At 48.3% G+C, this 15,431-nt stretch overlaps 1 protein-coding gene across 1 annotated transcript; it reads right to left on the reverse strand.

The window, feature by feature from the left end:
- Window positions 1-879: 879 nt before the first annotated feature.
- LOC128820901 (olfactory receptor 6M1-like) lies at window positions 880-1,864 on the reverse strand. The gene has a single exon (XM_054001742.1). It carries the CDS (start codon window positions 1,858-1,860, stop codon window positions 880-882), a length of 981 nt encoding a protein of 326 aa, XP_053857717.1. The 5' UTR covers window positions 1,861-1,864.
- Between the last annotated feature and the right edge of the window lie 13,567 nt (window positions 1,865-15,431).

Here is a 15,431-nt window from a genome sequence, read left to right on the forward strand (position 1 = left end):
ATAGTCATACCTGTGCACGGATCCCTGCACAGCTGTGCTCGGACACTCGTCTGCTCAGCAGCTTCCCCTGGATTCCAGTCTCACAGCTGAGGCATTTGGGCATCTGAGCCCTGAGCCCACAGCCCCATTCCAGGTGCTGGTGCAGACCAGACACACCCCACACCCCCAGACCCCTAAGTCCAGTCCCTCCTGTCACTCCGTGGCCAGCACCGTTGGCAGGTGGGCTCTTTGGTGCCCTCCCCCAACTGCTGCCCTCACACCCCCAGGCTCCCATGCTCAGGCAGAACAGAGATTTGCTCACACAGGGGGAGAATTCAAGTTTAATGAGAAGACAGGACAGACTGCTCTGGTTGGGGTCCTCCCCTCACCTTCCCACAAGTCCTGTGCTATCCAAAACTGCTCCTCCCCTTCATCCCAAAACGTGTCCTACATGGCAGGGCAGCAATCCCCTTAGTCCAAATGGTGACCTGCTCTCAGTGACTTTGGGGTTTCAAAGGTGGACACGAGGGCTGATGGCTGTCCCAGGAAAGGAGCTGGGACAAGGTGTCCATTGCTCAGGAGCTGTAATTTGGATTGCCACTTGCCACTGTTCCGCTGAGCTCTTCTCTGTTTTGGAGATGGGCTCTTAATGAGCTGGGGGCTCTCCAGTGATGGGCCTGGGAGTAGCCAGGGCAGAGAATGAACTGAGTTTCTCCTCCTGCCATTGTTGGTGCCCTGTCTGGGTGTGCAGATGAGTCTCTTATCTCTTAACCTGACACAAGCCGGCAGGAGCATCAGTCTCCTGAGGCAGCCGTGTTTGGAGGCTGCACTCACAGGCACTGGTAGTGTGCAACAGATGACATCAGATTCTTGGGATGGCTTTCCAGAAATGCACCATGGTTAGGGAAAAAGCTTTGTTCTTGCCCTGGCAATGGATTTGTTCAGGGCCAGGATCACAGATTTGTTCCGAAGGCTGTAGATGAATGGATTTAAGAATGGGTACAGGACTGTGTTGAGCAGAGCTACAATTCTGTTGGTCCTCAAGGAAACATCTTCTGCAGGACACATGTAGAGAGCAATGCAGCTCCCATAGGCAATGGACAAGGTGATGAGATGGGAAGAACACGCAGTCAAAGCTTTCTTCCTCCCAGAGGCTGCTGGAAGATGCAGAACACAGAAAAGGATGCAGGTGTAAAATGCCAGAGTCAAACATAAGGAACCCAGCACGACACACGGTAAGAAGACAGAGTCTATTTTCCAAAGCAGGCTGGTGTCAGAGCAGGACAGTCTGAACAAGGGGGAGTTGTCACAAAGGAAATGGGGGATCTTGGAGCCACAGAAAGACAGCTCCGAGAGGAAGAACAGCTGGTAGCTCAGCAGGGCAAAGCCGAGGACCCAAGCAGCAACAATCAGGTGGACACAGAGCTGAGGCTTCATGATGGCAGCATGGAGCAAAGGTTGGCAGATGGCAACATAGCGGTCAAAGGACATGACAACGAGCAGGATGAACTCTGTGCAGCCCAGGGCAAAATAGAAATAGTTTTGGGCAAAGCAGCTGCTTCGTGAGAGAGTGTTCTGACCAGAGCTCAGCATGACAAACAATTTGATGTTTGTGGAGGATGGAAAGCAGATCTCCAGGAAGGCCAGGTTGCTGATGAAAAAGTACATGGGGCTTTGCAGCTGGTGATCCACACACACGAGGAAAATGATGGTTGCATTCCCCATCACTGTTGTCAGGTACATGAGCAGAAGGACCCGAGAGAAAAATAGCTGCAGTCTCGGATCAAGCTCTGGGAAACCCTCTAGGATGAACTCAGTAACTGCTGTTTCATTTTCTGGTCCCATGCTGAATTCCAGCTCATCCTGCTGAGACAGGAACATGGCAAAACCAAGCGGGATCATTTCACAGTCTGGACAAACATTTCTATCCTTCCTTCTCTGCTGCTTTCTTTTCCTGCACTCTTGCTATAGAGCACAGAGATTGTGCTTCAAACAATTCTCACACCCTGATTGTTCTCTTTCCCATTTCAGGTAGAGACCTCAGAGATTTTATTGTGTTCTTTCTACCTTTTCCAAACACTCCCAAAGAATTCTTTCACCAGAACAGAGGATTCTAAGGAGCTATTGGCTATTTCCCCCCATTCCTGGGAAATTCCCAGCTCACTCAGACCTACTGCAAACATCTGTCACACCCATGCGCCAAACACCTCTCATCTACAGCACAAACACTAAACGCTGAAATTACACCAAATCTGTGCATTGAACTTCCTTGTTTCTGCTTTTCAGTACTTGCCTTTGGACCAGGAGTCCCTGAGGAACTGTTGCTTCCAAAAGAAGCAATCCCAAGTATCTCTTTTGCAACCCTCTGCTTTCTTCCACAGCTTTTTCCTCTCTGTCTCTTCAGGAAAGGAATGGGGAGGGCAGAATAGGGACCAAGTAGAACTTGGATTTTTAGTACTCTAAATGAGGACTGGAATTTATTATGGATCCACACAGAGTGTCACAATCTGAGCTGTCACCTGTCTGCACCAAAATGAACCTGTGCAGAGCAAGGGAAAAGTGCCAGGAAGAGATTTGTAACTTTTGTTTTGTGTGCCAGTTGGTAGTACCCAGCCTCCAAATGTTCTCTTGTCTCCACTGGCTACAGAGGGAGCCTCGAGAAAACAAATTCTCCTGGGTGCCTGCAGGGGAGTAGATGAAACTCACTTTTCAAGTCTCAAATCCCTGATTAATTAAGTAATTAAGTTACTCTGTTTTGAAACCAAAATACACAGCTAAGAAAAGATGTATGAGAAAAAATATATGCAATAAAGACTGGTGTTCTCCTTTTCAGGTTTTTTGATTTGCTTTTCAACATGGAGAAGAGCAGAGCAGATGACTGTGAAAATAGGATTATTTAAAATGCCAGGGGAGAAGAGGAGAGGGAGGGTCTGAAGCAGTGAAACAAAGCTCTGTTCATGTGCAACCAGAGCACTGAAGTCATCGGTCCCCTGGGTGGCCCAAGGGCTCTCCCATCTCATTGTCCACACAGAGCAGAGGAGAGCCTGGTCTGAGACAGGCCATCAACTTGAAACCAAGTGACTGAGTTCAGTCAAGAGCCCTCAAAATGAACCAACTCTAAAATGAGCAAAAATGAGTCGCCTTCAAAATGAACTGTGGGACTGAAATGTTTGGGAGCTCTCCAGGTGGGGACTCGGGGCAGCCCTAGAGATGAGCACATCCTGCTGTGCCCAGGTTGATTCTTGTGCATAAATGCAGTGATCCCCACCCTGGGTGGAGGCTCTGACTGCTTCAGAGACCCCCCTGTAGCAGCTTCTGCTGCACAGCTGAGTAAAACGGAGCAAATTCCAATTCCATAGGATGCTTCCACACTCCAGAGACCACAGGGCAGGCGGATTATCAGAAGCAATCGGAACAGCTGTAAGTGAAGCCACATTTGATGCAGTTGAAGGCTCTGTTGCAAAGGACACTCTTCCAAAGTGAGTTATTCCACAGTTCAGTCCATCTTTCCCCTGAGGGCTCATCAAAGAAGAGCAGAGGAAGGAAGAAAAGAGACTTGCGGTTAATCAATGTGCACACTGTAAGAAAGAGAGGCGTTTGAAAAGGGACTGTCCGCAGGTACAACACGAAACTCCCCTCTCGTGGCCATCACTGATGGTCACTGCGGGGGACCAGAGGATTCTTTCCCAGCAGAACATCCGGTCACAGCTAAGCTGGGACAATGAGGAGTTAGGATTTTGAGTGGCTACAGGAGCTGGTTGCTCTGTGCTAAATACAGTAAAAGGAAACTTGAGTAATGATTCTATAACAATCATTGGTGCAACAGGGAATCATGAAACTCAGCCATTTTTCCAGCCCATTGATTTTAAATTAGGAAAACAATGGGTGACTCCCCAGTTTTTGTATCTACTCCATTTACTTAAGCCTCTCCTTGGACAATTTCTTGGAAAACCTGAATGCTAAAATCAAGATTAAGATGGCAAAATGCAGGTTATTACTCCAAAATCTAATTATGTGGAAGCCTCTGTTTTTGCACTCCAATCTTCAGATGTGATCCATCTGCCATCTGTATCACTTGAGGATGCAGTAAATCTGGTAGTCTGGACTGGAGAGGTGCCCCAGTGACCCAGAAAAGCAGAGCCTGTGAGAAACAAATTGAAACCCTGAGCAGGACCAGTAAGGCAGAAGCAATACCCTTTGAGAAAAGAAAGTTGTAAGGGGTTATTATCCCTTGGATAGATTTATAAAAGAAAAGAAAGATTAGATTTATAAAAGAAAAATTTATAAAATGAGGCCTGTTGAAGGAATATGAATCCAAATTTAAGAGCCTTATTTTGCAGTTAAGAAGGCAAATGGAGAGGATTAGTGGCTGGTACAGGATCCTAGAGCCATAAATGAGACAGTCGAAGATATACACCCGTCTGTAGCAAATCCTTGTACCTTGCTAACAAGCTAGAGTGAAAAATTAAAATGGTTGAGAGTGTAGAATTTGAAAGTGGCTTTTTCTGTATCTCTTGGAGTAGTGAAAGTCAAGAACTATTTACTTCTGAATGGGACAGTCCAAACACAGTGAGAAGAGCCCGGCTGACTTGGCCAGTTCTACCCCAGGAGTTTAAAAATACCCCCATGATATATGGAAACCAAGTGGCAAAAGAACTGGAGGAATGGAAACATCAGAACCCTCTTTGGAGTCTTGTTCCAGTCTGGAGATGGCATTCATCTCTGAAACTGAAACTCAGCAGCAGTTCAGGGATCAGACTGTGGCATTGTGGAATTTTCTGGGCCTAAGTGGATACAGAGTACAAACAGTCCAGAGCACAGAACCCTACCTGGGATTCAAAATCCTCCAGGGACAAAGGAGGTTGGGACAGGAAGGAAAAGAAGCAATTTGGCAAGTCCCACAGCCACGAACAATGAGAGAGTCACAGGCATTTCTCGGGGCGTGGGATGATGTCAGCTGTGCATCAGCAATTATGGGCTGCTGCTAAAGCCTCTGTGTGAGCTCAGGCAGCTCAGCAGGGCTTTATAGTCTGGACTGGTGTGGCATGGGCTGCCTTTTCACAGCTCCAGCGAGCCCTCATGCGGGCCCTGTTTTGGGACTCTCAAACCCCATGGACCCATTGGATCTGTTTTTTCCATGTGAGAGACAAAACCCAGCACGGGGAGTGCTGTCACAGTTCCTGGGGAGTGGAGCAGGGCTGTGCCTACTTTTCACAGCAACCAGACAATGTCAGCCAGAGCTGCTGGGCTGTCTGAGGGCAGTAGCAGCTATTCTTCTCTTCATCCAGAAAGCTAAAGAACTGACTTTGGGACGGAGTGTTATAGTTTAAAAATGCTTTCAACGCACAGCTCAAGATGAAACCTCCTGGGGATTTAAAGAAATCTGGGACAAATTTCCTTCATGGTTACCCAGCTGGGTTCGGTTAAAACATCTGTTTATAATGGTCACCACAATAATTGCTGTATGGATTTAGCTTGCATGACGATTCAGTGTTATAGTGCCCTACACTATAAAACAAAATAGAGATATTGAGAGACCGGTGCCCATAAGGAACTGAGTCTCAAGAAAAGGGGGGACTTGATGAGGGCAGTAGAACAGAACAGCACAACCTTGGAGAAACAGATAAAGGATGTAACTCATGCAAAGCACAAGCAGGATGCCAGCTCTGCTTTGCAAGGCTGACAAAGCAGAAGTTATGCAAAAGAATGATATTGCCCTTACTCAAAAGCAGGAGTTGAGGAACAGCCATCTAAAAAGGACACTGGATGTTGGAGACAGACCCCAAAGAACCACATAAAGACTTCTGATAAGGGGTGCAACTATGTCAAATAATGTCAAAGGAAGTGGGGATAGCTCATGAATATGTAATCAGTGTGTCTGCAAAAAATTCTTCACGCGATGTTCACTGCACTCAAATGGATGTAGGATCAGCCAAATGACTGCCATGCTGTATGTAATGAATAATATCAACTTTCAAATACTCAGAACTGTGTGAGAAGGTTTCTATCCAGCACATTTCAGTATCAGTGCTGTCCTTGACTCCATTATGCCCCACAGTTTCACAATGGCCCCTTGGTTCCATCAGGCCCTGCTGTATAACAACGGACCCTTGGTTCTGTACTCTTAAAACGGCCTCCTTGGTTCTGCACTGCCACAATGCTCTCCTTGGTTCCACGAGGCCTTGGTGTGTCACAGCAGCCCCTTGGTTCCATGAACTGCCATCGTGTCACCCGCTCTCTTGGATCTGCAGTATCACAACGGACAATTGGTTACAAGCAGCCCTGCTGTGTCACCATGAATATTTGGTTCCATGGGGCCCCACAGTGTCACAACGGCCCCTTGGTTCCACGAGGCCTCGCTGTATAACAACGGCCCCTCAGTTCCATGAGGTTTTGTTCTGTCAGCAATGGTCTCCTTGGTTCTGTAGGGTGAAAATGGCTGCTTGGTTCCATAAGGTTCTCAGTGTCACAGGGGTCTCCTTGTTTCCATGAGGCTCTGCAGTGTCACAATGTCCCATAGTTTCCAGGAGCTTCTGTCCTATCAACCATGTCCTTTGATCCAAAGACGCCCCACAATGTCACAGTGGCCCCTTGGCTCCATGAGGTTCAATAGCGTAAGCCGGTTGCCTTGATTCCAAAAGATTCTGCTGTATCACAATGGCCCCTTAGTTCCATGAGGTTCCACAGCATCAACATGGTCTCCTTGGATCCGCACTATCTCTGTAGACCGTTGGTTCCATGCAGCCCTGCTGTGTCATATTGGTTCCATGGTTCCATGAAGCTTCACTGCACAGAAATGGAATCTTGGTTCCACGAGGTTCCATGATGTCACAATGGTCTCCGATGTTCTGGACGGAAAGAATGGAGGCTTGCTTCCAAGAGGTTCCATGATGTCACAATGGTCTCCTAGATTTTAGATGGTAACAATGGAGCCCTGGTTCCACGAGGTTCCATGATGTCACAATGATCTCCTTGGTTCTGGAGGGTAACAATGCAGCCTTGGTTCCAAGAGGTTCCATGATGTCACAATGGTCTCCTTGGTTCTCGACTGTTAACAATGGAGCCTTGGTTCCACGAGGTTCCATGATGTCACAATGGTTTCCCCAGACCTGAACGGGAACAATGGAGCCCTGGTTCCACGAGTTTCCATGATGTCACAATGGTCTCCTCGGTTCTTGATGGTAACAATGGGGCCCTGCTTAGAGGAGGTTCCATGATGTCACAATTGTCTCCTCGGTTCTGGACGGTAACAATGGAGCCTTGGTTCCACGGGGTTCCATGATGTCACAATGGTTTCCCCAGACCTGAACGGGAACAATGGAGCCTTGGTTCCATGAGGTTCCATGATGTCACAATTGTCTCCTCGGTTATGGACGGTAACAATGGAGCCTTGGTTCCACGAGGTTCCATGATGTCACAATGGTCTCCTTAGTTCTCGACTGTTAACAGTGGAGCCTTGGTTCCATGAGGTTCCATGATGTCACAATGGTCTCCGCGCTTCTGGACGGTAAAAATAGAGCCTTGGTACCACGAGGTTCCATGATGCGCCAATGGTCTCCTTTGTTCTGGAAGGTAACAATGGAGCCTTGGTTCCACGAGGTTCCATGATGTCACAATGGTCTCCTTGGTTTTGGAGGGTAACACTGAAGCCTTGGTTCCATGAGGTTCCATGATATCACAATGGTCTCCTTGGTAATGGGCGGTAACAATGGAGCCTTGGTTCCACGAAGTTCCATGATGTCACAATGGTCTCCTTGGTTCGCGACTGTTAACAGTGGAGCCTTGGTTCCATGAGGTTCCCTGATGTCACAATGGTCTCCACGCTTCTGGACGGTAACAATGGAGCCTTGGTTCCACAAGGTTCCATGATGTCACAATGGTCTTCTCGGTTCTGGACGATAACAATGGAGGCTCGGTTCCACGAGGTTCCATGATGTCACAGTGGTCTCCTCGGTTCTGGACTGTAACATTGGAGCCTTGGTTCCACGAGGTTCCATGATGTCACAATGGTCGCCTAGATTTTAGAGGGTAGCAATGGAGCCTTGGTTCCACGAGGTTCCATGATGTCACAATGGTCTCCTTTGTTCTGGACGATAACAATGGAGCCTTGCTTCCACGAGGTTCCGTGATGTCACAATGGTCTCCTTGGTTCTAGGCGGTAAAAATGGAGCCTTGGTTCCACGAGGTTCCATGATGTCACAATGGTCTCCTTGGCTCTGGACGGTAATAATGGAGCCTTGGTTCCACGAGGTTCCATGATGTCACAATGGTCTCCTTGGCTCTGGACGGTAACAATGGAGGCTTGGTTCCACGAGGTTCCATGATGTCACAATGGTCGCCTCGGTTATGGACGGTAACGATGTAGTCCTGGTTCAATGAGGTTCCATGATGTCACAATGGTATCCTTGGTTCTGGACGGTAACAATGGAGCCTTGGTTCCACGAAGTTCCAAGATGTCACAATGGTCTCCTTGGTTATGGACGGTAACAATGGAGCCTTGGTTCCACGAGGTTCCAAGATGTCACAATGGTCTCCTCGGTTATGGACGGTAACAATGGAGCCTTAGTTCCACGAGGTTCCATGATGTCACAATGGTCTTCTTGGTTCTGGACGCTAAAAATGGAGCCTTGGTTCCACGAGGTTCCATGATGTCACAATGGTCTCCTTGGCTCTGGACGGTAATAATGGAGCCTTGGTTCCACGAGGTTCCATGATGTCACAATGGTCTCCTTGGCTCTGGACGGTAACAATGGAGGCTTGGTTCCACGAGGTTCCATGATGTCACAATGGTCTCCTCGGTTATGGACGGTAACGATGGAGTCCTGGTTCAATGAGGTTCCATGATGTCACAATGGTATCCTTGGTTCTGGACGGTAACAATGGAGCCTTGGTTCCACGAAGTTCCAAGATGTCACAATGGTCTCCTTGGTTATGGACGGTAACAATGGAGCCTTGGTTCCACGAGGTTCCAAGATGTCACAATGGTCTCCTCGGTTATGGACGGTAACAATGGAGCCTTAGTTCCACGAGGTTCCATGATGTCACAATGGTCTTCTTGGTTCTGGACGGTAACAATGGAGCCTTGGTTCCATGAGGTTCCATGATGTCACAATGGTCCGCTCGGTTCTGGACAGAAAAATGGAGCCTTGGGGCTACGAGGTTCCATAATGTCACAATGGTCTCCACGGTAAGGGACGGTAACAATGGAGCCTTGGTTCCACGAGGTTCCATGATGTCACAAGTATCTCCTTGGTTCTCGACTGTTAACATTGGAGCCTTGGATCCACGAGGATCCATGATGTCACAAGGGTCTCCTTGGTTTTGGAGGGTAACAATGGAGCCTTGGTTCCACGAGGCTCCAAAATGTCAGAATGATCTCCTTGGTTCTGGACGGTAACAATAGAGCCTTGGTGCCACGAGGTTCCACGATGTCACAAGGATCTCTTTGGTTCTGGACGGTAACAGTGGAGCCAGAGTTCCACGAGGTTCCATGATGTCACAAGGGTCTCCTTGGTTTTGCAGGGTAATCATGAATCCCTGGTTCCATGAGGTTCCATGATGTCACAATGGTCAACTAGATTTTAGACGGTCGCAATGAAGCCCTGGTTCCACGAGGTTCCATGATGTCACAATGGTCTCATTGCTTCTGGACGGTGACAATGGAGCCTTGGTTCAATGAGGTTCCATGATGTCACAATGGTCAACTAGATTTTAGACGGTCGCAATGAAGCCCTGGTTCCACGAGGTTCCATGATGTCACAATGGTCTCATTGCTTCTGGACGGTGACAATGGAGCCTTGGTTCTACGAGGTTCCATGATGTCACAATGGTCTCCTCGGTTCTGGACGGTAACAATGGAGCCTTGGTTCCACGGGTTTCCATGATGTCACAATGGTTTCCCCAGACCTGAAAGGGAACAATGGAGCCTTGGTTCCATGAGGTTCCATGATGTCACAATGGTCTCCTCGGTTATGGACGGTAACAATGGAGCCTTGGTTCCACGAGGTTCCATGATGTCACAATGGTCTCCTTGGTTCTCGACTGTTAACAGTGGAGCCTTGGTTCCATGAGGTTCCATGATGTCACAATGGTCTCCGCGCTTCTGGACGGTAAAAATGGAGCCTTGGTACCACGAGGTTCCATGATGCGCCAATGGTCTCCTTTGTTCTGAATGGTAACACTGAAGCCTTGGTTCCATGAGGTTCCATGATGTCACAATGGTCTCCTTGGTAATGGGCGGTAACAATGGAGCCTTGGTTCCACGAGGTTCCATGATGTCACAATGGTCTCCTTGGTTCGCGACTGTTAACAGTGGAGCCTTGGTTCCATGAGGTTCCCTGATGTCACAATGGTCTCCACGCTTCTGGACGGTAACAATGGAGCCTTGGTTCCACAAGGTTCCATGATGTCACAATGGTCTTCTCGGTTCTCGACGATAACAATGGAGCCTCGATTCCACGAGGTTCCATGATGTCGCAATGGTCTCCTCGGTTCTGGACTGTAACATTGGAGCCTTGGTTCCAAGAGGTTCCATGATGTCACAATGGTCTCCTTGGCTCTGGACGGTAATAATGCAGCCTTGGTTGCACGAGGTTCCATGATGTCACAATGGTCTCCTTGGCTCTGGACGGTAACAATGGAGGCTCGGTTCCACGAGGTTCCATGATGTCAAAATGGTCGCCTCGGTTATGGACGGTAACGATGGAGTCCTGGTTCAATGAGGTTCCATGATGTCACAATGGTATCCTAAGTTCTGGACGGAAAGAACGCAGACTTGGTTCCACGAGGTTCCAAGATGTCACAATGGTCTCCTCGGTTATGGACGGTAACAATGGAGCCTTAGTTCCACGAGGTTCCATGATGTCACAACGGTCTTCTTGGTTCTGGACGGTAACAATGGAGCCTTGGTTCCATGAGGTTCCATGATGTCACAATGGTCTCCTTGGTTCTGGACGGTAACAATGGAGCCTTGTTTCCATGAGGTTCCATGATGTCACAATGGTCCCCTCGGTTCTGGACAGAAAAATGGAGCCTTGGGGCTACGAGGTTCCATAATGTCACAATGGTCTCCACGGTAAGGGACGGTAACAATGGAGCCTTGGTTCCACGAGGTTCCATGATGTCACAAGTATCTCCTTGGTTCTCGACTGTTAACATTTGAGCCTTGGTTCCATGAGGATCCATGATGTCACAAGGGTCTCCTTGGTTTTGGAGGGTAACAATGGAGCCTTGGTTCCACGAGGCTCCAAAATGTCAGAATGATCTCCTTGGTTCAGGACGGTAACAATAGAGCCTTGGTGCCACGAGGTTCCACAATATCACAAGGATCTCTTTGGTTCTGGACGGTAACAGTGGAGCCAGAGTTCCACGAGGTTCCATGATGTCACAAGGGTCTCCTTGGTTTTGCAGGGTAATCATGAATCCTTGGTTCCATGAGGTTCCATGATGTCACAATGGTCAACTAGATTTTAGACGGGCGCAATGAAGCCCTGGTTCCACGAGGTTCCATGATGTCACAATGGTCTCATTGCTTCTGGACGGTGACAATGGAGCCTTGGTTCCACGAGGTTCCATGATGTCACAATGCTCTCCTTGGTTTTGGAAGATAACTATTAAGCCTTGGTTCTATGAGGTTCCATGATGTCACAATGGTGGCCTCGGTTCTGGAGGGTAACAATTGAGCCTTGGTTCCACGAGGTTCCATGATGTCCCAATGGTCTCCTTGGTTCTAGACGGTAACAATGGAGCCATGGTTCCATGAGGTTCCATGATGTCACAATGATCTTCTCGGTTCTCGACGATAACAATGGAGTCTTGGTTCAATGAGGTTCCATGATGTCACAATGGTCTCCTCGGTTATGTACGGTAACAATGGAGCCTTGGTTCCACGAGGTTCCACGATGTCACAATGCTCTCCTTGGTTTTGCAGGGTAACAATGAAGCCTTGGTTCCATGAGGTTCCATGATGTCACAATGGTCTCCTTGGTTGTGGAGTGTCACAATGGAGCCTTGGTTCGATGAGGTTCCATGATGTCACAATGGTCTTCTCGGTTCTCGACGATAACAATGGAGCCTTGGTTCTACGAGGTTCCATGATGTCACAATGGTATCCATGGTAATGGACGGTAACAATGGAGCCTTGGTCCCACGATGTTCCATGATGTCACAATGGTCTCCTCGGTTCTGGTGGGTAACAATGGAGCCTTGGTTCCATGAGCTTCCATGATGTCAAAATGGTCTCCTTGGTTCTGAATTGTAACAATGGAGCCTAGCTTCCTCCAGGTTCCATGATGTCACAATGGTCTCCTTGGTTCTGGTGGGTAACAATGAAGCCTTGGTTCCACAAGGTTCCATGATGTCACAATGGTCTCCTTGGATCTGAATGGTAACAATGGTGTCTTGGTTCCAAGAGGTTCCATGATGTCACAATGGTCTCCTCGGTTCTCGACTGTTAACAATGGAGCCTTGGTTCCAAGTGGTTCCATGATGTCACAATGGTATCCATGGTAATGGACTGTAACAATGGAGCCTTGGTTCCAAGAGGTTCCATGATGTCACAATGGTCTCCTAGGTTCTGGTGGGTAACAATGGAGCCTTGGTTCCACGAGGTTCCATGATGTCACAATGGTCTCCTTGGTTCTGAATTGTAACAATGGAGCCTTGCTCCGACGAGGTTCCATGATGTCACAATGGTCTCCTTGGTTCTGGTGGGTAACAATGAAGCCTTGGTTCCACGAGGTTCCATGATGTCACAATGGTCTCCATGGTAATGGACGGTAACAATGGAGCCTTGGTTCCACGAGGTTCCATGATGTCACAAGTATCTTCTTGGTTCTCGACTGTTAACAGTGGAGCCTTAGTTCCACGAGGATCCATGATGTCACAAGGGCCTCTTTGGTTTTGGATGGTAACAAGGAATTCTTGGTTCCACGAGGCTCCAAAATGTCATAATGATCTCCTTGGTTCTGGACAGTAACAATAGAGCATTGGTGCCACGAGGTTCCACGAAGACACAATGGTCTCCTTGGTTCTGGACGGTAACAATGGAGCCTGAGTTCCATGAGGTTCCATGATGTCACAAGGGTGTCCTTGATTCTGGATTGTTACAATGGAGCCTTGGTTCCAAGATGTTCCATGATGTCACAATGGTCTCCTTGTTTCTTGACTGTAAAAATGGAGCCTTGCTTCCACAAGGTTCCATGATGTCACAATGGTCTCCTTGGTTCTGGACGGTAACAATGGAGCCTTGGTTCCATGAGGTTCCATGATGTCACAATGGTCTCCTCGGTTCTGGTGGGTAAGAATGGAGCCTTGGTTCCACAAGGTTCCATGGTGTCACAATGGTCTCCTTGGTTCTGGAGGGTAACAATGGAGACTTGGTTCCACGAGGTTCCATGATGTCACTAGTATCTCCTTGGTTCTCGACTGTTAATAGTGGAGCCTTGGTTCCGCGAGGATCCATGATGTCACAAGGGTCTCTTTGGTTTTGGATGGTAACAATGAATTCTTGGTTCCATGCGGCTCCAAAATGTCACAATGATCTCCTTGGTTCTGGACTGTAACAATAGAGCCTTGGTGCAGTGAGGTTCCCCGAAGTCACAAGGATCTCCCTGGTTCTGGACGGTAACAATGGAGCCTGAGTTCCACGAGGTTCCATGATGTCACAAGGGTCTCCGCGGTTCTGAAAGTTGACAATGGAGCCTTGGTTCCATGAAGTTCCATGATGTCACAAGGGTCTCCTTGGTTTTGGAGGGTAACCATGAATCCTTGGTTCCAAGAGGTTCCATGATGTCTCAATGGTCTCCTTGGTTCTCGACTGTTAACAACGGAGCCTTGGTGCCATGAGCTTCCATGATGTCCCAAGGATGTCCGTGGTTCTGGTCGGTAAGAATGGAGCCTTGGTTCCACAAGGTCCAATGATGTCACAAGGGTCTCCTTGGTTCTGCACAGTATCAATGGAGCCTATCTTCCACGAGGTTCCATGATGTCACAATGGTCTTCTTTGTTCTGGAGGGTAAGGATGGAGCTCTGGTTCAAGGATGTTCCATGATGTCACAATGGTTTCCCCAGACCTGAACAGTAACAATGGAGCCTTCGTTCCATGAGGTTCCAGGATGTCACAATGGTATCCTTGTTTCTGTACCTGACAATGGAGCCTTGGTTCCACGAGGTTCCATGATGTCCCAATGGTCTCCTCGGTTCTGGATGTTAACAATGGAGCCCTGGTTGGAGGAGGTTCCATGATGTCACAATGGTTTCCTCGGTTCTGGACGAGAAAAATGGAGCCCTGGTTCAAGGAGGTTCCATGATGTCACAATGGTCTCCTCGGTTCTGGACGGTAACCATGGAGCCCTGGTTCGATGAGGTTCCATGATGTCACAATGGTATCCTTGGATCTGGGCGGTAACAATGGAGTCTTGGTTCCACGAGGTTCCATGATGTCACAATGGTCTCCTTGGTTCTAGACGGTAACAATGGAGCCTTGGTTCCACGAGGATCCATGATGTCACAATGGTCTCCATGGTTCTGTTGGGTAACAATGGAGCCTTGGTTGCACGAGGTTCCAAGATGTCACAATGGTCTCCTTGGTTCTGAATTGTAACAATGGAGCCTTGCTCCGACGAGGTTCCATGATGTCACAATGGTCTCCTTGGTTCTGGTGGGTAACAATGAAGCCTTGGTTCCATGAGGTTCCATGATGTCACAATGGTCTCCATGGTAATGGACGGTAACAATGGAGCCTTGGTTCCACGAGGTTCCATGATGTCACAAGTATCTCCTTGGTTCTCGACTGTTAACAGTGGAGCCTTAGTTCCACGAGGATCCATGATGTCACAAGGGCCTCTTTGGTTTTGGATGGTAACAATGAATTCTTGGTTCCACGAGGCTCCAAAATGTCATAATGATCTCCTTGGTTCTGGACAGTAACAATAGAGCATTGGTGCCACGAGGTTCCACGAAGACACAATGGTCTCCTTGGTTCTGGACGGTAACAATGGAGCCTGAGTTCCATGAGGTTCCATGATGTCACAAGGGTGTCCTTGATTCTGGATTGTTACAATGGAGCCTTGGTTCCAAGATGTTCCATGATGTCACAATGGTCTCCTTGTTTCTTGACTGTAAAAATGGAGCCTTGCTTCCACAAGGTTCCATGATGTCACAATGGTCTCCTTGGTTCTGGACGGTAACAATGGAGCCTTGGTTCCATGAGGTTCCATGATGTCACAATGGTCTCCTCGGTTCTGGTGGGTAAGAATGGAGCCTTGGTTCCACAAGGTTCCATGGTGTCACAATGGTCTCCTTGGTTCTGGAGGGTAACAATGGAGACTTGGTTCCACGAGGTTCCATGATGTCACTAGTATCTCCTTGGTTCTCGACTGTTAATAGTGGAGCCTTGGTTCCGCGAGGATCCATGATGTCACAAGGGTCTCTTTGGTTTTGGATGGTAACAA

This window comes from Vidua macroura, chromosome 32 (genome assembly GCF_024509145.1).
Source record: "Vidua macroura isolate BioBank_ID:100142 chromosome 32, ASM2450914v1, whole genome shotgun sequence".
Classification (NCBI taxonomy): domain Eukaryota; kingdom Metazoa; phylum Chordata; class Aves; order Passeriformes; family Viduidae; genus Vidua; species Vidua macroura.

Coding starts and splice junctions, on each gene's coding strand:
- LOC128820901 (XM_054001742.1), bottom strand. CDS start 1,860: ATGTTCCTGTCTCAGCAGGATGAGCTGGAATTCAGCATGGGACCAGAA.